The following is a 23468-nucleotide window of genomic DNA, read 5'->3' on the forward strand; positions in this document are numbered from 1 at the left end:
AAATTAAAACTTTACCCTGTTTATAGAAATATTGTAAGTGGGTTTGCCTTTCCTTTCTATATTAATCAATTTCTTTTCGTCAAATTAACTTCTTTCATTAGAACAACTAATCTGAATTTTCATTGTTTATATCATAATTGATCCGTTTGTCCTTTAAATTACTCCAATCTTATATCTTTATTAGTTTTTAAAGAGAAATAACGACGATTTTCTACTATTTTCCATCGTATTCTTCCTGTTTCGCTCTGATTTTCCGGGAAAGTTACCAAGAATCCTCTCTGATCGTCATGAGCGATGAAGGGTTCGTTTCCGATTTTGTCTTCCTTCAATGTGAGTTCACTCCCTTCTTCGACATTGAACAACTTTGATATACAAAATTTTCTGGAGATTTCATAACGAAGGGCCATTGTCAATAGTTCAAACGTTAGTTTATACAGAATTTGAATAAGAACTGTTTGTAAGAAGAACTATTGCTATTTACCAGTGTACTCAGTACTGTATGTTTCTACATAGGAATAGGATCCCCAAACTATAATCTGAAGGTACAAGAGTTTTGATATTTTACAAACTTTAGGGTAAAGTTGAAGTAATGAATGTAGAAGTAGAATGGATTGTGGTGTCAAGAAAAAGGATTGTTTGCTTCCATAGTTGCTTGAAGTTAAAGGATATAGAAGGAAAAAACAGGAGGTGAGGAGTCAATTTAGACAAACATTTAATGGAAGTATTGAGTAATGAAGTATGAAAATGATCAAAGAGAAGTATGCTCTTTTGCCCCTTTTCCTGCTTTAAGTTATGGGAAAGTATATAATTGTCTGGCTTTATAGAGTTCATAATTTTCATGATATTGGCCTTTCTTTATTTGGTATTTCTTCATAAACAGTTTAGTCCTCTGTCTTTCTAGCTGAATTCCTTCAATGTAATAAACTCAAGTGGAAGTAAACCCACTACCCATTGTTTTTCTTTTGCTCAGCTTTTTGTAATCTACTCCAACATATAACTACAAACCCCAAAGGTATGGATAATGGATGAGATTGAGATTGAATTCACTGTTGATGCATATGGTCCATTAGCTTCCATTGCAACATTCAAGTAGAGATAGGATTTGGGATCTGAAATCTCTGGCCCAGTTCAACCTTCAAGCGCCTTCATGTTGCTTCTAATCATCTTTCCCACAGTATGTCAAGTAATTATTTTCTTTTCCTTTTTGTTTTCCCAGAACAAATGTGTCCTGCATGTAAGATGCTGAATGTTACCTGTAATGAAATATAGCATGTTGTATATCATAACAATCTTCAGACAAGTAGATGTTTATACAAAGAATCTAGATGCTATTATGGTTCATTGTGAATAGTAAAGGGATAAACAATAAAATTGCAAGGAGGCAAGAAGGACAAGATAAGGTAGTTAATTGTCAGTAAACCTACACCTTTGGTTTCTTGAAGTACAAACCCAAGCAAGCATTTAGGGAGAAAGAAACACTCAAACGGAAGGATAGGCAATAAGCGATGATAGTTGTTTCAAATGGTGGTAATCGTTAAGCTGGGCTGGAGGTTTAGTGTAGAATCAGGAAATTTCATTTTTCTCGCTATACTTGGCTTCTTGGTTAACCATTTGAAATTGAATGTCGAACTTGAATTAGGAGTTAAATAAATACATGATCAAATCTAAGAAAAATAATTTTCACATGACTCTACACTATTGGGCATTGAGAAACTTATAGTCGCCAACCCCTACTTGATGAGCTAACTATGACAGTGTGGTCGACATCAGCTCTAACTTGCAATGCATTCACATTTATCTTAGTACTCTTCAAATCATGAACCTGGCTGTGCTACTTGAAAACTATCTCTTAACTTACACCAAATTGGATTTCTTATAGGAGCTGTAACTCTCTCTATTTATTCTGTATAAAATGGGACTTTGATAACTTAAACCCCTTTCGATAACTGTTTGTTTTTAAGTTTTGGCTTCTTGAACACTCCATTTCAGGCAGTGTCCTTTTCTGGACGTGTCCAGTATACAGAATTTTGTGTCATATTTTTTATTTATTTGTTTTTGAAATTTGTCTTAGAATACAAATGTTTAGTTAAGATGGATGAAACATGTTGTAAGAAAAGAAATTCAATTTTCAAAAACCAAATGTATCAAACACCGTGTTAACATACAATTTTGGACCTATGGAACACAGCCAAAATCCTGAATTCAAAGGTACAGTATGTTAATAAATTATGTGTTCATCTGCCATTGGGAAATGGGAAATGAGAAATTTTCCAATTTCTAGAATTCCACGTGGAATTCACATGTCCACGCCTGATCATGCATGGATCCAGCTACAGCCATACCCCACCAAATGACTCAAATTTTACACAGTTTTGCATTTGTTTTAGAGTGGATGCCCTTTCTGCTACTCTCTAAATGAGGCAACTTATTTTGTTTCATAGTATCTTGTTGCTTATCTGAAAATAAGGATGCTAACTTACCCGCTTAAAGCTCATTGGTAGATTTTGATGGCAGATTGGCGAGCTTGTCAACCCCCTATAAATCATAGTTACCAATGATAGTTGGAAAGAACATGTTCACATGTCTTAAATAGTAACTTCTAGGATGAAGAAGAAGCTATTGTAGCTTGTCATATTTGGAAACCTGCTGAGAATTCACTTTCTACTTTTCATTCAATGACTTTTGGAAAAAAAATATATCGAATAAAGCAAATGGAATTTAAGAGTCAGGAAAAAGAAAATGACTGCCTTTTGAGAAAGCTAGTTGATACTAACTTAACTACCTTTTATCAGAATGAAGCCTACTGGTATTAGCTCTAACTAACATTTTGATAGAGTGTTTATTTCACCAGAAAGCACTTCTCACGTCTTTTTTTCGCACCCATGAACAAGAACATAAGAAACATAGCAGGAATTTAGCATTAAATATAATACAATCTGAGAAATCCAGTTAAACACTTCCAGCTATGAAGCCATTTGGAGGTGATTTGAGTAAACTTCTCACCTAATGGAAGGATTGTACTTCAATTTGACTAATTTAGCTTATGTCGGCCTGAGTATAAGTAAGGTAGACAGAAGATTGTCCCATCATGATTTGAGCTTAAGATCATGATGGAGAAAAATAACCTTCAATTATTAAACTGCTATTATGTAATTGATAGGAGAGCTTAAGTACAAATGCTAAATCTTGGAACTCTAATCTGGTGTTGCTTTATGATAATAGAAGTAGACAATCAAAGCCGATTTATGTCATTATCTTAACAAACTTTTAAGTGAACTCTTACATGAATATGTTGGCCTCATTGGTAATGTGAAAGGAATGAATAATTCATTATCATGTCATTATTTAAAGTTGTGGCTTTTATTGAACATCCTGATATATATGATTAGGTTACGCTGTGGATCTGATAAGCCTGACAGGCAAAAAGATAGCAAGCTGAGTTTAAAGCTCTAGTCAGTAAAATTTTCTTGTTAAGATAATGATATCAACAGAGTTGTAAGGGAACGTGTAGCTCAGCTAATACATCTTAGCTGTGATATAGTAAAACCTCAAGCGTAAATTCTGACATTTTGCCAGATTGAGTTTTATTTAGCAGTAATTTCCATTTATTTCTTTTGATGTTGGAGGTTCAAGTTCCCGACATTTCTATATTTGTAGATGAAGGAATCTCAGGTAGATGGCCACTTACTCAATCATGCAATGTTTGAAGGATACTATAGCAGATGTTAGATTACAATGAATTAGTATCAGCATTTTGTTAATAACATAGTGGAACTGGTGAACCTAACAATCATCTTTTTAGTGGGGAACAAAGAACTAAAAAGTCTAAGAAAATACCTATTTGGGACCCTTAAATATTCATAATCATGACCATTTGTGTTAATCATCTCTGCAGCCAACAATATCAAACAAGCATAACTTCTCTCTCAATCTATCTAGAATAACATAGTAGGCTTTCCATATAAAGTACTTTTGCAATCTTTAGATTCTGTCAACCATTATAGTTAAAATTTGTTTGAGAAAAGATGTGTACCTATTCTCTCTTTTAGTATGTCCATGAAGCATAATTATACATTCAATTCAATAGTGTATCTGTGCAACCTAATCTTGGCACGTATGCAAATTCATCACTCTACTCTATAACCTTCAACTTGGAGCTTTCAAACAACTCTCCTATTTGTCCACATGATTTGATGTTGAAAAGAATTGCCAACCAAAAGTTTTGTAACTTTCTATATGTTTTATTTGATCAGTTCTCTAAGATCATTCTAGGAATCCACTGAATTCCAAATCATTAACAGTTAAAAGGAAAATTAATCTACATTTTACTTCCTTCTGGGATATTTAATTGTTATGTTATAGTTTCCTCAAATATCTTAACCTAACAAATGTCCTCTATTTATGCCTCCTATGACAAGCTAAACAGCTGAGTATCAAGCCCTTGAAGAGAGCTCAAAAAATGAAGGTAAGTGAAGAGTCCATACACTTAAAATATGTACCCTTTATTATCACGTCCATTAATGTTGCCCTTTCTTGCTGCAGCTATTAGGATGGATGCACAACAAATTTTGGCAAAGTGGAATTGAGTCGGTCAAGGATTTCACAATTGGTACTTTAATCTCTTTCCCTCACACTTTTATTTATAATTATAGTACTTATCTCAACAATAAAAAAACAGCAGATCATAGTCATGGCGATTAAGATATACATTCAAGTTCTGCTGTCGGGATTTATTCGGTTGGCGTAGTTTGATATCGTCATACACCAAGAGTTGTATACTGGTTCAAAACTTCTTAAATTTGGAAACAATTGTGGGTACAAGAACAAAGTTAGAAATGTACAATATCTAAGGTCACCCTCACACTGTCACAGACTCACAACTATAACACCTCTCAATTTCTCAACATTTCATACCGTTGTAATCAGTCTAGTTGAAGCCTGAAGTCTAGTCTGGCTGAACATGATATTCCAAGGAAACAATACAGTTTTATTCTCTCTTCAGTAGTTGGGGCCACCTAGGGAACCTGTAGGAACCTCTCACACTCAAGCCTCTTTCTCAACTGTCGAAACTTCTGAGTAACATCACTATTAGATTGGTCCACTGTGTTTTGCCAGAATTAGAAAGGAAATAGGAAAAAGACATTCAAGTTGCACTCTCTCACTAATGAAACAAAAGGGGAATTTGTTACTATTTTTTATAAGAAATCATGGTTGACTCCTGAAATGATTATATTTTTTTTCTGGTTCCAGCGAACCCATGCATGTGCCTGACATTACAAAAACCTGTTGATGATGAAGACATCTATTTGAAGCCAGGTTTCGGTTTCACAACTGTGCAGTCAGATAGTCGGAATTATGAACAATCATCTCTTGGAGTTGAAGCCAACAATGTACTGGAAAAATGTGGAGACCTGTCTAATTCATCTGATATCTTCCATGGGTTCCTCACTATTGGAACTCTGGGTTCTGAACCCGCAACACCAACATTCTCCTTGGCTTTTGAAAACATGATTGAGTTGCCAGATGAGGTGACAGAGGATGACTTAAAACTGATAAATTATGAATTAGAAAAGTTTCTTGAAGCTGAAACTAAGGAAGACCGTTGTGATCAATCACCTGGGAGAACAAGTCATGCTAGTATTATCACACTTGCAGGCAAGCATATGGAAGAAACCAAAGATGAAAACGATGGGAAGACTACATGTCCACTTCAGGGATATCTATTTGGATCTACAATTGAACTTCCAGACAAGATGATAGACATGAGGAAGGAAACACCCTCATCTCCAGAGCTGTTCCAAGATACTATAGCAGAAAATGAGAGTTTCAAACTGAACATTGAGAAAAAGAAAGCGTTAGTGAAGCATTCAAATAAATCTGCCCTAACCTTTGTGAAAAAGATGCTTAAGAAACTTTGTACCTCTTCACATGGTTCTAGCACATATGACTCAGGTGATTCACATTCAACCAAGAAGAAACTCCAAAAGGTTAGTCCAATAGCTTTTTATTATTCTTAATATTATTATTTATTAAAATCAATATTCTGGAATGTCCTCTATGATTTCATCAGGCAAACAATGCTCATGTATCTTCCATGACATAATGAGGGGAAAGATTGTGATACAAACACATATATGCAATTCCTGCGTCACACTTATCCCAAGATTGCTTTTATAATAAATGCTTTCAAGCACCTTAGTAAAAGAATGCATAGTAACAAAGTTAATAACAATTCACTTTGACGTTTCATTTAAACTCAAAAAAGTACTTTTGAAGTGTTTTCTAGTACTTTTGAAGTTAATAACAAAAGAGTACTTACTCGAGAATTTCTCACAAAACACCATAAGGTGCTTGCTTTTGACTTTTTCCAGAAGTATTTTCATGTAATCTCCAAACATGATAACTTTGATTGGGAAATGGGTGGCACTTCAAGCAGCACTCTAGAACTCGTTCATATCACATGGTACCTCTGGCACACACTAACTCAACTAAGAATCAGCTTCTTTCTTTGTTAAGCTTTTTGAGCGTTTTATTTTGATATTCAGGTGCTACGTAAGCTCAATAGAAAAATACACCCTGAAACCTCTACTGCTATGGATGAATGCCAAAAGTCCCAAAAATACATCTTTGAGAATGTGTCTTTCGATAACTTCAATAATGATAGTGTGATGAACAGAGTGGAAGATGGAATAACTTATTGTCAGGAATTTATCTCAAAAGAGGAAATGTGTTATTGGAAGACCAACTTGGGCTTGCCCCTTTATGGGATTGATACCAATGTTTCAAGTGCAAACAGAGGCCACTGGATCAAGACAGATGCAGAGTGTAAGCAACATTTCATATTCACTAGTTTGAGGAATTATCTCCAATGTTTAACTATTAAACTTTAACCCTTTGATACTTTTAAGATCCCATTTGGTAACCATTTCATTTTTTTATTTTAGTTTTTGAAAATTAAGTCTATACTATTCCTTCCGTATTTGAATTTCTTGCTTTGTTATATGTTTTTTTTTACAGTTTTTACGAAAACCAACCTAAATTTTGAAAACTAAAAAAAATGTTTTTTAGAACTTGTTTTTAAATTTTGGAATTTAGTTAAGAAATCAACTAAAGATGTAAATGATTCTAATGAATTATGAAAAAAATAAGCTTAATTTAAAACAAAATGGTTACCAAAGGAGATCTTAATTATCAATTAATCAGACTAACTATTACTACTCAAGATGGCAACATTCTTCTCTCTTATCTCTACCATTTGCAACTGTTAGGATAAAGAAGAAATTCTTCTGTATTTCAATATTAAAAGGTAAACTTATATGATAAACGTCATGTGTTAAACATATATGAAATTTTTTATTTACAAACTAAAGGCAAATCCAAAGCTATGGAAAGGTTGCATTATTTTGGGGAATCCATCAGGACTTCGGTTTTCGTCTCTCTTTAGTTCTCATTTCTCAACTATGGAATGAAAACGCACTTTGAATGAATGATAGTCGTGATTTTATTTTCTCTTATTATAAAACTCATCTGATATAGTTTTGTTGTTTCCATTGTAGACTTGGTGTTGGAGCTTTAGGGGAAGAAGATGTTGCCTACAAATACCGAAGTCCCTCTACTAAGTACAAGGATCAGAATGGTATCATATATTATATCATGTAGAATAATCTTTTGTGAGTTTTAAGCTTTGACGAAATCAATAATGTACATGTTGTTTTGTGTTCAAGTGTGATAGTGAAACTCCAATTTGGTTTGATCTTTGTTATAAGCTTTTATGAATGGTTTGGGCTGTCTACTAGAGTCCTTTGAATTCCTGTCACTATTATTTTCATCAGTGAAATGTCCAGTGTTTTGTTTCCTTTACATGTACAGTCTTCATAGATTATAGACATGAATTGATTGAGTGAGTTCTTTTCTAAACAAAACCCTTTTGAATATTCTGAACTCTAGGAACTTCAATGCATATTCTCGTATTTTTAGAGATATGGTGATATCTATTGTAGACCTAACGTGACAATCCTCATTTTTCTACACTATAACTCATGGTGAAAGCACAACAAAGTGTAAGAAAAATCGTAATCAAATTGACATGGTCATTATTAGGGGTAAGACATGGTCTTCCGTGACACATACTTTACAAAGCATGGTAGTGTGCTTTGATATAAGTAGAAAGTTGACATTGCATGTGTTTTGTAGGGGTGAGTCATTAATCATTCTGATGAATATTAGGTGATCTAACAAAAATGGGTTCATAACATAAGTAAATGAATTAATAAATAATAAGATCTTTTTATTTATTTATTTACATTTCTTGTTTTTATGTGTCATATTTGGAGCCATTGTTTAGAATGTGTTTGATGATATATTTGTAAATCATGAAACTAATTATAATTACCTAGAAGTGGAAAGAATGGACGATTTTATTGAAAAATATATGACATTTGATTCACTAGTTGAGAAAATTGAACACTTTAGTTTCATCACTAAACTAACGACGTGTTATATACTAGATTTGGAGTGTAACGTTGGATTTTAGGTTTTAACTTAGAATTAATAAGTATTTTAGCAAAATAGGAAAGCTGGCTATGCTTTTATGGTACTACCAATTATTTACATTTACACAATATAGGGTAATTGTAATATGTTTATATACTTATTAATTTTTAAATTATTTTTCAAAAATTTACAAATACTAGTTGAGTGATTAAGTAAGTTCTCGTTCGGTAATAAGAAGTTCGAACTAGATAGCTACATTTTGAAAGGTGATCGTACACTTTCCATGTATCATTTGAAAGGTGTGTGTTTACGAGGAAATTGGATATCTTGAATTACCCGAAGATGTATGCAATGTTTTAGTTTCTTCTTCTTTCTCCCTAAACATATTATTTTTCAAATTTGATTTTCTTATGTTTTAGTTCGATAAATGATGCCTTAATTTGGTTGAATAAGTTAGTGAGATATTGTCGAATAAGAGAGGAAGAGGGGATTGGTTTCACACTCAAATATGTATAACTTGTTCCAAACTTTTTTCAGAGGGGTAGGAGTTGTTCGATGATAATTTTATTTTGAGAAAATAAAAAAAAAATCACTTTTTTTATATTTTATTGTAAAGTATTTCAATAGTGATACAAAATCATTGTAATTAAACCCTAATCCTAACTCCAAACTTTATGGGTGGAGATAACAATTTCATAATTTGTTATTATTTAGGGAATAGACATTTAACCATATACCCAAAAAGAAGTGACCATTTAAAAACCCAAAAAAAGTTATATTTGTTTATTCCTCAATTTTGTCTTGAATGTCACAAGCCATTTGGTTTATTCATTACGTGACTAAACATTGAGCACTTAATACATTTTTTTAAAAAATAAACTTGATTTTAACATTAAATTCATTTATACAGTATTATAAATCTTTCGATTGTAAAAATGAAAGCACTTTAAATAATTAAATAATTTCCCCCATAAAATAAAATAAAGAAAGGTTAGTTACTTGAACTACAAAACTCCACAGTATTCTAATTTTGAAATTTCAATGAGCTAATTTAGAAATTGAAAAATGTGGGAAAATTCAAACAATAAGATTTGTTGCATTATTTAAACCAAAGTTTGACTGAATTACAAAAGTTGTTGTAATGATAGACTATAAAATAAATCTATCTTCACTATGCCTAAACAATAGTCCTTCAATTATTATGAAATTGGGTTTAATCACGATTATGTAACCTCATTAAGGGTCCATTTGGATTGACTTAAGAAAAAAATGTTTTTCAAAAAACTCATTTTTGTTTAAATTCTTCTCAAAATTGCTTAAAAATCTATTTTGAGTGACTTCCAAATGCTTTAATTTTTTTCAAAATAACTTACTTTAAAATTAAACACTTAAGCGCGTAATATAAAATATAAAAAGTAATAATAATGGAATAATATTTTTAAGCAATAATAATAGAAAAATAAAAATAAAGGTAGAACATTTCATAGAGAGAAAAGAAGTGATTTGCCCTATTTTCATGTGAAATTAAAAAAAAAAAAAAAAACACTTCATCTACCTAAATAGTTTCAAATTGATCCATTTCTGTTGTATCATCATTCACCTTCGCCATTCTTCTTTTTTTAATGCACGCAAATTTTGATTTCTTGATAGCCATGACAAAAGATCATCAAGAAAAATGCAATGGTTATCTTGACGGTTCTAACGGTCAAAACAAGAGATTTTAGGTTGTGATTTCGTTGACGGTCAAAAACCGTCAAGAAAAGCATTCATTGATGGCAATACATATACAAAATATCATGTTATTTGACAAAGCATTATCCATCAAGAAATCATGAAAAAACAATCATCCATGAATGAATTTTGTTGATGGACCTACCTTCCAAGAACTTTTCCTTGATGGGCAACGATCATTGACAAAAACCTTTCTTCATATATAGCCATAAACCGTCGTAGAAATAAGCAATTTATTTTTCAAATTGTTTTTCTTGATGGACAACGACCACCAAAGAAAATATAAAATTCATATTTATATTTATATTCAGTTTTTATTACATGGTTCAAACTATTGTCAGAAACGAGTGAAGAGCAAGTAATTGAGTTATAGTAGTATGCTACAATTATTTTATCTTCATTTTTCCTTTTTTCTTGATAATGTTATAATAAATTGTTAGTATACATAATAGTGCAATATCTACCTTTTCTCTTTTAGTTTGAGTTGCAAGTGTATTGGAGGTAAACTGAGGGTTGCTACTATCACACTCATTTATAACCTTTCGTCCTCAATTAAATTGCCTATCCAATTTAATTAAAGTAATATTGTTAGTTTTTATATTTAATTATATTGTAATATAAAAACAACATTTTCCTGTATTCATTTGTTAATAGGGACGAAGTAACAATCATCCATCAATCAACAAGATATATGACGTCAAGTTTGAATGAGTTACTTGAGAACCTGTTTCAAACTTGAAGAAGTACTTGTTGATGTTCAAGTAATTTTGATTATACGTTTATTTTCATTTTCTTAATAGTATTGGACAAATTTTGTACCAAGTTGTTGATACATTTAAGTCTATGACGAGAATGACAATGATATTGTAGAGAGGAGATGGAGAAAACGTTAGTTTGTAATCAAATTTTTAATTATAATAAACTTTAATTTTAAATAATGTATAATTTTATTGGAAATGCATTTTTTATTTGCACAAACCATGCTTGTATTACAAACTAATTATTTGAACAAATAATCCTTAAAAGCTTAAACAAAAAACTTACCTAACCTTTTTTTATTATAAAAAAAAGCTCATCTAATTCACTATGTTTCAAAGTTTAAACGGTAAAAATGTGTGGAGAAATTTCTAATGTATTTAAACATAGAAATTAAAGTTATAATAATCACAATAATTTTAGTTGGATTGGGACAAAAATAAGGGATTGATTAATTAAATTTTTAATAATTTAAACCATAATAATCATAACAAGAGTTTGATTGTTTTTTAAAAAATGGAGTAGTATTTTACTAAGAAATTAAAACATAATAATCATAATACAAGTTTGAATATTAAGTTTTTCTAAATTATATATTTGATTAATTAAGTTTTTTTACAAATTAAACCATAATTTGATTAACTAAGCTAAGGGATTAATTAAACAATTAAGGTTTAATAAATTAAACTATAATAATCCAAATAAGAGATTGAGACTCTTGCAAAAATAACAAAATATATATATATATATGATAATAGGACCCATGTCACTACATTTTCTAAGTTGTAAAAGTACTAAATTTAAAAGTCGACAACTCTATAATTACCATTTGATAGTCCAATGGTTACCACCTGATATCACTAATTTTATTATTTTCGCAATATGCAAAAAATAGATATCATGAGCTGTGTTTTTCTAAATGTTTTTGTCGTTTAACGTAATTTCTCTTAATTAAATGTCTAAGTTTTCTAAAAAATAGAATAGTTTTTTGAACCATATTAATCATAATACGATTTGATATTAAGTTTCTATATTTTTTTTAAGGAAGTCATGTACCTCGTGCACGACTTCAATAATGACGTGTACTAATGGAAGTCGTGTATCCATCAATTTGACATTAGTTTTTCAAACTACCCTATACTTATTATTTTTTCTCAATCAATCATATTTTTGTCATTATTTTCAAAAAACACTGTTGCATAAGAAATTTTGAGACCGATCACAAATTGTCACATCATTTATTAAATTAATGATGAAAAGTGAAAATAATTAAATTTGGGACAAATTAAAATTGACATGTGCCCCAAAGTAAAGAATTGAAAACATAAATTGATCAATTCTAATAATGTCACATGTTTTCATCTTAACCGTTGGATTAAGTTAATTATTTTGGTTCAATTAAATATTATTTACTTGGACTAGTTCAATTAAGTCAAAAAAATAAGTTTAATTGAGCCCAAAGACTAAATATATAACTTAAATTCATGTTGTTGAGCCCATGAGTCTGGTCCATAAACTAACTAGGCTCAAGCCCATAAAGTTCACCAGGGACTCTATAAATAGAGAAATTCTCATCATTTGTAAGGGGTACTTGGAAATTTTTGACTTCAGAAGGTCCAAAGAGAATTCTCCCACTCCCTAACAAGGTTTCTTTCAAAACTCCAACTTCCTTTGAAGATTGAAACTTGAAACTCACTCCAACTTCAAGAACATCACGTGTCTCACTTTCTCAAATCAAGCGTAGGCATTCAACCAACTTGAGAACACCACGTGCTCCGAAATCAAGCGTAGGCATTCAACCAACTTGAGAACACCACGTGCTCCGCTTTTTTGTAGGCATTCAACCAACTTGAGAACACCACGTGCTCCGCTTTTTTCAAATCAAGCGCAAGCATCCAGTCGAAAGAGAATCAAAGGATCAAATTCTAGAGATTGAACCACATCGCATCAAATCAACAAAAATACAACATCAACTCAAGTTTGAATCCACGAATCAAATTTATCCGAAAATCTCGTGTGAACAAACACATTATTTTTTAAAATACTCAAGATATGGACAATAAGAAGTTGGTATTTGGGATATAGAGATTTATTGTAAAAACGTTTTTCCCTCCAAATTGTAAAAGGGTGCCTTGGTTTTGCCAAAATTTGATGACATTTTAATCCTTGCTCGTAATGGTGTTGTCACCCTATAGGGGAATGGGCAGCATCTTTTGGAAAAGGCAATGCATTACTGAGTACCTTAACCACTACATAGAGTACAAAAGTAAAGAGTAAAATAAGTGAAATGATTTATTGGAAAAGGCAACGAGTACCCATATATACCTACTACACAACAATTTAGTGTGGTGGGAAACAACATAAAATAATTTAGAACTAAAAGTAAATGCACTCAAATAAGTTTAGAATAATTAAAAGGAACTGTCGACAAACAGCTAGTGTCCACATGCTATGAAATAACTCAATCAAATTAAGAATTAATCAATGTAAAAACATGATAAGAAAAAAAGAAAAAAGAAACCCTAAACATCTTCAAATGTCTGCAATTTTCTCAACCTTCTATGCACCAGTAGAGTACCTCCACAGATCTCCTCAGAACAAAAACAAAGAAAAATATTTAAACATCTCCACATCCATATATATACATTGTTGAATTAATAAAACTCTGGAAGCATAATATTTTTTGAAACCAACACAGCATCACATCCTACCAACCAACCTCATTCTTTCAACATGGTTTATTAGGTTAAGACAGTTCACAACAACTTTTATAAGTTTTGTTTACAAAATGTGATTGAAAGAACTATTAAACTATTCTAAAGAATCCACAAACCAACTCAAAATGACAGCTATCATATATCAAGTAACCAAATATGTTATTCCAAATACACAAAAACAAGTATTCAAACCCACTTTAGTAATTTCTATTTTCAATTAGTTTATTTACACTTTCCACTTCAATAAATTACAGCCACAGTCGCTACTAATAATTTTGCTGTTTTCTTTAACTGGCTCACTCAAGATTTCCCCTTGAAGATTTCACAAACTAACCCAATAACCAAAATCTTTTTTATGATTGACCAATTTCTGTAAACTTGTTCATGAGACATGTAAAATATCATTTTTATCCTTCTCTCCAAATTCGTAGGGTTATTACAAATCATTAAGTTACTTTTTCCTTTCCTATAAACTTTTCTTTAGAGCAAGATCTAGAAAACCAAGAGGAGGTAAGTTTTTACCAACTATTTCTCTTCCAATTAGATTGCATTCATGATAGTAGGAGATGAGAGATCATTTAATAAAACTTGGAAATAGTTTTTAAAAAGTTGGTAAATCATTTAATAGAAAATGGAAGATTGCTAAATACAAATTAGGAGACTCAAGATCATTTAATAAAAGTTGGAGATCATTTAATATAATTTGGTGATCATTTAATAAATGTTGGGAGATTGTTTGATAAAAATTGGAAGATCACTTAATAAAAATTAAGATATTATAATTTAATAAAATATGAGAGATTGCTTAATAAAAGTTGAGTCATTGTTTAATAAAAGATGGGGGATTGTTAATAAAGGTTGGGATCATGCCCTAACAAATGAACAAAGAGAAGCAAAAGAAAAACACATGACAAGAATCAAAAGGGTGATTAAAGCTGAAGATGGAACTACTCAAGAAATAGTAAAGGAGCAAGAAGACACTCTATGGAAAACTTTAGATGATACAAAGATATGTTTTTATTAAGAATTTACATTTTAAGGATTGTAATGCCAGACACTAGAAAGAAATGTTTATCGATGGACTTCCAAACTTCATGGAATAACGAGTCTACAACTCCCTCAACAAAATGCACCTGAGCAAATGCCATGGAAAAGCCTTACTTATGATTTTAGAGGTTTAATGAGCATAAGTATGGCTTTCCCAAGGTATTTGCTCATGGTGCATTTTATTGAGAGAGTTGTAGACCTGTTCTGCAATGAAGCTTGGAAGTACGTCAATGAACATTTATTTTCAATGTCTAACATTGCAATCCCTAATTAAAATGTAAATTCTTAATAAAAAAACATATCTTTGTACCATCTAAAGTTTTCCATAGAGTAAAAACTCACTTCCTAGGTCAAAGTGTCTATTGACTGTGTAAAGAAGAACTTCTACGGCGACTTCTTGCTCTTCTTTTATTTTTTGTGTTGTTGAAGTTCCATCTTCAGCTTTAAATTCTTTTTATTCTTGTCTTGTGTTTTTTTGTTGCTTCTCTTTGTTCATTGATAAGGGCATGATCCCACCATATTTTGAGACTTTGGCCACTAAATTCATTAATTAAGACCGCAACAACTTCTGCATTTGTATGACCGTTGGATTTATAGGCTATGGAAGAAGTTCACATATTATTCAATATGTCATAAATTTGATATCCTAGAGTTTTATCAATATTTGAAACATATATAGACTCTCCACTGAATTTTGTATTGATAATCATATCTTTGTCTCTGCTCTATACCTTCTCCAAGAAATGAAGGTCGATGATGGAAATTAATTTGGTCTCTTCTATTAACAAACCTTCCAAAATTTATTTTGTTGCTTTGTTTCTCTTCTTCGTTGATCGAAAGATTTTCAAAATCTTCCCAGAATTGAGTTGCATCTTCTTCATTAAGAATGTTAATTGAACTTTTGCCTCTTAGGTTATCTAGACGATTAATGATTTCTTCAAGAAGCTTTTGTTTTTTAGTTTTCATTTTAACCTTTTTCTAAGGGTTGGAAAAGATTAGGAGTTTCTTGAAGAGTAGGAGGGTTGAAATTTTCTTCCAACTTGAAGACTTGGCTAGCAATTGAAGAAAACATTTTGTTGGAATAATTATTTTGAACTTGGATGCTCTTTATTTCTTTATTAGTAGGAGCCTTGTGCTATTCGGAATCCTTGATGATATGAAAAGATTTTGTCATGACATTTTCGTTATAAAAACTTTCGAACTCAGCATCTTCCATTAGACAATGATCAATGTTGAGCTTTCCAAGATTCTTTCTCTTTGATTTTGCAAAGTCGGTCAAACTCTTTCCTTTGGTTTAGCCATTTAAAAATACAATATGTTCTTGAAGTATTTCAAGAGTCTTGAAATACTCTTCTTTGAACAATTTTCTTTCTGATTCAGAGTAAGTTTTGAAAAAGGCAATTCTTTCTTTACGATTTTCTTTAGACGTAAATTCCTTTTGTAGGGATTCTTTGTCAAGTTCAAACTTTGATTCCGAGATAGTTACATTTAATTGAGAATCATTGAGGTTTTCTTGATAAATGATATTTTGTATTCCTTAATCTAATTATCTAACATATTTTATTTTTAGAGAATTTGATATGTTTAGATTAGGTATTGACTCACTCCTAATACTAGATGTACTAGGTCTTGAACTCACGTTTTCTTTGACAATAAGGAAGCTAGGTAAAACGTTTTCAAATTTTGATCTCTGCTTTTCTATCATGATGTTCTATAATATAAGAAACCTCTTTTTCTTTCTTTTGAGGGATGAAAGAATTATCTAAAATCCAGTGGGGATTTTTAGTCATTTTGTCCCAAGAAAGGAGTTTTGGAATACTAACCAAAGATTTATTTAAATTTGTTTCTATCAACATGGTTTTCCCTTTAGTTGAAGACATTAAAGCTTTTGGATGCATGGTTGTAGTCAAAACTTTGTAGGTGACTTTATAAACAAGTGTTAGTTTTTAAACACCTTCTTCGAAATTGAAACCTTGTCCAGTAATATCTAAACATAAAGTTTTGAGAATATGTGAGTCATCAATAGACACCATGAAGTTTGAAAAACAATTAAAATAGATAGGACCATTGGCCAAATTTGATTATTCCTCGTAAAGAATTTGAAAAATCTTTGTGACATTTGTCATGTAAAATTGCTAACACTAGTGTATCCACTTCAGATCTAAGCATTGAAATTAAGGCTAGTTAGATAGCACCTACGTGGAGAAATGAAAATCTTTTTGATGCCTTTCAATATCATTTCTTTTAAATAACTATGTAAAATCAATATTTCCATAAACTGAAACTCTTCTTTCAACAACTTTTACACAGATTTTCTTTGGAATTAAAAGTATTTTGAAAGTAAATTGTTTATTAATCAAGTTTGAGAATTCTCTAATTGAGAAAATTATTTTTTATTTTTGCAATGGGAATTGATTCATTTGTAACATCATTTGAACTTGAGGAAGCACTATGTTGCTCCTTAATTTCTTTTTGAGAAGAAGAATTAGAACACAAAATTTTCTTTAGGAAATTAGACATTTGAAAATTTTAATTCTCATCTTAAAAATTCTCATCTTTAATTTTTTTATTAATTCTAGAAATAAAATTTCTTGGATCAAGAATCTATACATGTACGTGCTAAGACGAATTACTGCTAACGAACGGTCTCATCACGCATCCTTGCGTCATACTGTCGGGAGCACAAACTTAGGCACAGACGTATAGGCGGCCGTAGAGTTCAGATATTTAAAATTCAATCTCTTGAAATAATAAAAAACTTTAAGACAAATGAAATTTATTTGAAGAGAATTAAAATTTATCAAACATTTCTCTCTTAGAAACGAAATTTGGAAACGAATTGAAGTAATATTGAACTTTTATTGATTGACTCTGATACTGAATGGTTGATACTAACCACAAAGAGAATGGATCGATAGTTTACAAAGGAAGCAGTCGAAATATTAATTGGGAGCTTATGGTGTGAGAGCTCAATAATATTTCGCGATGTGCTTTGCATTACAATTTAAAAGTCTATTTATAAATCCAAAATTTCAAACACAGTTAAAATACAAAAAAAAATAAAAATAAAAGATAAGATAGAATCAAATAGGACACGACCTCTTATTCGATAAGATTTATAAAAAAAATAAGATCGAATCAAGGAGGACAAGACCTCTTCATGTGAAAAAATTGTAGTTGATCTAGGAAATACATCAGAAATGATAGATAAAAGGTACAATTTATCTAAAAAGCCAAATTATAGATAAGCCAAAAATTATGATGTATATCTAAATCGAAAAAGCCAAATTAATTTATATAAAATGATATACGAGAAATAATAGATAAGAAGTTACTTACGTGATTAATTAAAGTTGGATGGACATTTTCAATGAAAATTTCCATCCAATATTTAAAGCCTTTACTATTCTATTTATTACACTTCTACTAACTTACAAAATTTCTTATATTAGTATGTATAATTTCCATCCAACTCTAATTAGTTATGTAAGTAACTTGCAATTAGTTACTTACGCAAAACGAGAATCTTATCAAATAAGGGTATTGTACTATTTGATTCAATCTTATCTCCTTTTACAAATCTTATCAGATAAAGGGTTCTGTCTTATATATATTTAAAAAAATAATATTAATAATAATGACTAAGTATTTTTTTAAAGAAAAGATAAAAATTGAGTAATAACATAAGATCTTATAATATATTATTTAAATTATTTTAGGAAAAGAAACAAATCAATTTATTTTAAACAAAATCTTTTAAAATTACATTTAACTTATTTCTACTATTTAAGAAAAATATTCACAAAATATATGTTGAAATCTCATTTAATTTATATTTTCTTAGTTTGTGATACACTCAAGGTATAGAGACCTTTAGTCATTTGAAAAAGAGAGAAAAATGTTTAGAGAGAGTACGCAAAGAAAATTTTGTTAAGAGAGAATCTTCGAAGAAAATCTTTGCAAAATGTGAGTTTTTACTTACTCATTTTATTACTTTTTTTTTCCTTCATCCTAAACAACCTAATCGACACAAAACTTAGTTAGAGGTTGTGTTTGGTAGGAATTTATTTTCAAGAATCCGCACCTCATACAACAAGTAATTCTTTCGTAATTTGAATCCTTGTTTTTCTTTTTATTCTCTTTTTTAAAGGTAGACAAAAAGAAAAATATATATATATGAGGAATATTTTATTTTCTCTTGCTGCTTTTTGTATGGTTATTTCTTTTTTTAAAAGAAAAATTGTCCTTTTCTTCTCACCAAAAAATAGAGAAAGAAGAAACACAAGGAAAATGTTTTGTTTACAGTTAATAACTTTTTTTTAAATACCAACACTTGACCCTTAGTTTCTTTTCTTTAAAACATAGAGGGAAAAAACGAGGAATAAAGAAAATTGTATGATCATGTACAAAGAATCTTGAAAAAAATCGTTTAGATTGAGCAAATGATTGTTTAGATTTGACACACGATCATTTAGATTTAATCATTTAAATATGGATAGTTATGGGTAGCCAAATCTCAACTATTTTTTTCAAGATCTTTTTGTACACAATTGAGTTTACATTTGGCAATCCAATATCCCTAACAATTTTTTTCATGATGTTTTAGCACATGATCTATATTAGTTTGAAAAAAATATTGAAAAAATTACAAAAAGAGAGGAGAAGAATTTATATTTAGTACAGATCTTAAATAAACAAATAACAATTTGAAAAAAATGGAGAAGGAAAGAAAAAGAAGATGGGAAAAAAGAAAAGTTGCACAAGAAAGAATATGAAAAGGAGTGACAAACAAAAATATTTTAAAAAATAAAGAAGAATAGAAAAAAAGACGATGGAAAGGAAAAATCGTAGATGAAGAAAATAAAAAAATTGCAGAGAAGAAAGATGATGATAAGAAATAACAATCCTTAAACTTTTTTTAAAATATGGTCAGTTTCATAAACTTTTTCATTTTGTTAGAGGGACCGTAAATATTTTGTCCGTCATTATTATTATATAATAATTATTTATTTATTATTTTTTCTCTTTTTTTTTTTAATTTCCTTTCTTTTTTCTTTCATATTTTTGTGCGATGCTTTTTTATTTTTTTATTCTTTTCCTTATCTTTTAACTTATTTTTCTCACCATCATAATAATTATTATCATAGTGTATATGTCTGCATGATTTGATCACATCTTTATTAATTTTATTTTGACAATAGTACAACATTATTTTGGATTAGTTAATTAATTTGATTTTTTTTTCTTTACCTTTTATCTTTTAAGAAAAGCACGACGATGAAATCTAAGAAATTTGGGAGTCTGATTTTTTAGAATTTTTGAGGCGAGGAATGAATTCTTTGAGCATCCAAGATCGATCTCCAACATGTTTTTATGAAAATCTCAATATGTTATTTTGTGTTTGTGTAATTTATTAGGATGCTTTTTTACTCTTAGTTTTACTTATCTAATTTTATTATTGAGCCTCATTTCGGTTTCTATTTAAAATTTTCAACTCTTACCGATCAATATTTTCAATGTTTTAGAATCTTTTCAATTTAAAATTCTATATGTTTTAAAATAAAGACTATTTGTTAATCATTTTAGAAAAAATTTCTTTAAAGTTATGATTGTTTATGTTTTTTCAAAGGTTCAAAATTTAATTTCATCAGGTTTTCTAATCGATCTTTTCTAATAACTTATACCGTTTTCCTTAAGCAAAATCATACGACGAAATCTAGAAAATTAGAGGGTTCGATTTTCTAGAATTCTCGAGGTGGGAATCACATATTTGGAAGTTCAAGATTTAATCCCAAGAAAAAATAATTTTAATTAACGTTTGAAAAAAAATTCTTTATTAGAAGGTCAATCCTCAATCCTATGACAAATTTTGAGAAATTGTACTAATTTCTCACTTTCATGAGATGATAAAATTTTCTTCGAAATGATAGAATGCTCTCGACTTATTTTATGAGATCATTGCTTCAAATATTTGGGGATTAAGGGGTAAAATAAAACATTTTTTTAAAAATAATTAAAGAATATTTGAAATTTGACTAATCACACCGTAAAAGAGATTGGTGACGACTCCTATTTTCTTTTCAACTAACCATTTTAAAGATGTCAGTCGCTCTGCGTAGTCTCGGGTACATAGCGACACGAGAACTATAAATAGACTTCCAAATTTTAATGCAAAGCACGTCGCGAAATATTATCGAGCTCTCACATCATAAGCTCCTAATATTCCGACGGCTTCATTTGTAAACCATCGATCCTAATTCTCTTTGCGGTTAGCATCGAGCAATTAGTATTAGAGCCAATCAATAAAAGTTCAATATTACTTTAATTTGTTTTCAAATTTCATTTTCGGGGGAGAAGAGTTTGATAAATTTTAGTTACCTTCAAATAAATTTCATTCTTCAAGTCTTTTATTAATTCAAGAGATTAATTTCGAAGATCATGACTCTACGACCGCTTGTACGTCCGTGCCTAAGTTTATGGTCCCAACAGTAAAGTGCAAGGAAGCGCGGTGAGACTGTTGGTCAACAGTAATCCGTCTTAGCAGATACATGTCTACATTCTTGATCCCATAAATTTTATTTCTAGAATTAATAAAAATTTTGAAAGATAAAATGTTTTAAGAAGCAAATTTAAAATTTTCAAATGTCTAATTTTCTAAAGAAAATTTTGTCTTCTAATTCTTTTTAGAAAGAACTTTCTCAAAAAGAAATTGAGGAGCAACATACTGCTTCCTCCCATTGAAATGATGTTACAAATGAATCAATTCGTATTGCAAAAATAGAAAATAATTTTCTCAATTGGAGAATTCCCATACTTGACTAAAAAAATAATTTACTTTTAAAATACTTTTAATTTGAAAGAAAATCTTTGCGTAACAATCGTTGAAAGAAGAGATTCCGTTTATGGAAAAATTGATTCCATATAGTTATTTCCAAGAAATGATATTGAAAGGCATTAAAAAAAAAATTTCATTTCTCCACGTATTCTCAAAACTCTAAGTTTAGATATTATTGGACAAAGTTTGAATTTCGAGGAAGGTGTTAAAAAACCTAAACACTTATTTATAAATCCACCTACAAAGTTTTGATCACAACCACACATCCAAAAGCTTTAATGTTTTCAACTAAAGGTAAAACCATGTTGATAGAAACAAATTTAAATAAATCTTCTGTTACTATTCCAAAACTCATTTTTTGGGACAAAATTACTAAAAATCCCTATTGGGTTTTCTAATAATGCTTTCACCTCTCAAAAGAAAGAAAAAAATGTTTCTCATATTATAGAACATCCCGATAGAAAAGTGGAGATCAAATTTGAAAATGAATTAACCTAGCTTCCCTATTGTCAAAAAAACGTGAGTTCAAGACCTAGTACATCTAGTATTAGGAGTGAGTCAATACCTAATGTATACATATCAAATTTTCTAAAAATAAAATATGTTAGATTAGATCAAAGAATACCGAATATCATTTATGAAGAAAACCTCCCTGATTCTCCAACTCAAACAGAAATGGATACTAGTTCTCAATTAAATGTAATTATCTTGGAATCAAAGTTTGAACTTGACAAGAATCCCTACAAAAGGAATTTATGTCTAAAGCAAATCATAAAGAAAAAATTACCTTTTTAAAAACCAACTCTGAATTAGAAAGAAAATTGTTCAGAGAAGAGTATTTCAAGACTCTTGAAATATTTCAAGAACATATTGTATTGTTTAGATGGTTTAACCAAAGGAAAGAGTTTGACCATCTTTGCACAATCAAAGAAAAAGAAGCTTGAAAAACTCAAAGAGGAGAAATCAAAGTTTATTATCCTCCCATGGAAGATGTTGAGTTCAAAGTTTTTATAACGAAAATGACATAGCAAAACCTTTTCAGATCATCAAGGATTTCGAAGAGCACAAGACTCCTACTAATAAAGAAATAAAGAGCATCCAAGTTCAAAATAATTTTTCCAACAGAATGCCTTCTTAAATTGCTAGTCAAGTCTTCAAGTTAGAAGAAATTTTCAACCATTTTACTCTTGAAGAAACTCCTAATCTTTTCCAACCTTTAGAAAAGGTTAAAATGAAAACTAAAAAACAAAAACTTCTTGAAGAAATCAATAATTAATCGTCTAAACAACCTAAGGGGCAAAAGTTCAATTAACGTTCTTAATAAAGAAGATGTTGCTCAATTCTTGGAAGATTTTGAAAATCTTTCCGTCAACGAAGAAGAGAAACAAATCAACAAGATAAATTTTGGAAGGTTTGTTAATAGGAAAGACCAAATTAATTTCCATCTTCGACCTTCATTTCCTGGAAAAGATATAGAGCAGAGACAAAGATATGCCATCAATACAGAATTCAATGGAGAGTCTATATATGTTTGGAATATTGATGGAACTTCAAAATATCAAATTTATGACATATTGAATAATATGTTAACTTGTTCCAGAGCCTATGAATCCAATGTTTATACAAATGGATCAGAAGTTGCTACGCTCTTAATCAATGAATTTAGTGAAAGTCTCAAAATGTGGTTGGATCATGCCCTAACCAATGAACAAAGAGAAGCAATAAGAAAACACTGGACAAGAATTAAAAGGACGATTAAAGCTGAAGATGGAACTTTAACAACTCAAGAAATAGAAGAGGAGTGAGAAGACATTCTAGAAGTTTTGTGCACAATCAACAAACACTTTGGCCTAACTTTAGATGGTACAAAAGTATGTTTTTATTAAGAA

The 23468-nt window shown here is 30.2% G+C and overlaps 1 protein-coding gene across 8 annotated transcripts; it reads left to right on the plus strand.

Moving 5' to 3' along the window:
* The first annotated feature begins 75 nt into the window (after positions 1-75).
* LOC101218873 (protein LAZY 1) lies at positions 76-7860 on the plus strand. 8 transcript variants are annotated; one of them, XM_031882200.1, is made up of 7 exons: positions 76-330; positions 971-3672; positions 4419-4465; positions 4543-4609; positions 5251-5987; positions 6546-6825; positions 7557-7860. In XM_031882200.1, exons 2-7 carry the CDS (start codon positions 3618-3620, stop codon positions 7574-7576), a joined length of 1206 nt encoding a protein of 401 aa, XP_031738060.1. In that variant the 5' UTR covers positions 76-330; positions 971-3617; the 3' UTR covers positions 7577-7860. The 8 variants fall into 8 exon arrangements, with proteins under 8 accessions (XP_031738060.1, XP_031738065.1, XP_031738062.1 ...); XM_031882205.1 differs by having other exon boundaries at positions 971-1183; XM_031882202.1 differs by having other exon boundaries at positions 971-1183; positions 4427-4465.
* Positions 7861-23468: the final 15608 nt, after the last annotated feature.

This window comes from Cucumis sativus, chromosome 3, assembly GCF_000004075.3.
Source record: "Cucumis sativus cultivar 9930 chromosome 3, Cucumber_9930_V3, whole genome shotgun sequence".
Classification (NCBI taxonomy): domain Eukaryota; kingdom Viridiplantae; phylum Streptophyta; class Magnoliopsida; order Cucurbitales; family Cucurbitaceae; genus Cucumis; species Cucumis sativus.